Here is a 724-nt window from a genome sequence, read left to right as displayed (position 1 = left end):
CATCATCATGTGCATGAACTGATTATTGTCCATCTGACTCGGATCCATACCTTGCGCCATCATGCTCTGAAACATAGCCTGCATCTCCGCCTCGCTCGGCATCCCGGGCATTCCACCTGCTACACCGTTGGCTCCGCCCGGTCCTGTCGGCACGCCCGGCATCCCCGGCATACCCGGCGGCCCCCCACCACCTGGGATCCCCTCCACGAAAGATTTGAGTTGCTCTGCCTCGCGTTGAATACCCGCTACTTCCTTCGGCATATCCCTCTGCTTCAAGCAGTAGCTCGCCCATGTGAACTCGTCGAAGCCGTAGTTGAAGTAATCTGTGATATCGGCGCCGGGTTTCCGCCAGGGTTTTGAACTTTCTGTGGGAAAGTCGGCGTCAAGGTCGGTGGATAATATAGGCTTGCCCGTGGTCGGGTGTACCGGGTTGCCGTTTATGGAGAGGGTCGAGGTGTGTCGGGCGGGGTAGGCTGTGCCGGGTTTGTCGTCTGTGTTGGCGGAGGGGGATAGTTGTGGGCGGTGCTCGAGTTTGATGTCTTGTGATTGGGATTGGGAGGAGCGGCGGCGATCGCGGCCAGTTTGACGTGGTGGGGTGGGTGAGCGGAGAGGTTGGTTGTCTGAGGTTGGCCTTGTTGAGGTGGGTCGTTTGGGTTGCCTGTTGGAGGGCGGGTTGTTAGATCATGTTTGAACTTGGGAGGGTATGGGGTTTATGTACGATGGT

The 724-nt window shown here is 58.0% G+C and overlaps 1 protein-coding gene across 1 annotated transcript; it reads right to left on the bottom strand.

The window, feature by feature from the left end:
- Window positions 1–50: 50 nt before the first annotated feature.
- Window positions 51–631, bottom strand: AB675_6093 (uncharacterized protein; the record flags this gene model as incomplete). Its single annotated transcript, XM_018146357.1, has 1 exon — window positions 51–631. A coding segment is annotated over one exon (581 nt), but the record flags the coding sequence as incomplete, so codon positions are not given.
- Window positions 632–724: the final 93 nt, after the last annotated feature.

This window comes from Cyphellophora attinorum, assembly GCF_001299255.1.
Source record: "Cyphellophora attinorum strain CBS 131958 chromosome Unknown Contig109, whole genome shotgun sequence".
NCBI lineage: Eukaryota > Fungi > Ascomycota > Eurotiomycetes > Chaetothyriales > Cyphellophoraceae > Cyphellophora > Cyphellophora attinorum.
Note: the sequence above shows the minus strand (reverse complement) of the source record. Positions and strands in the feature narration are given on the sequence as shown.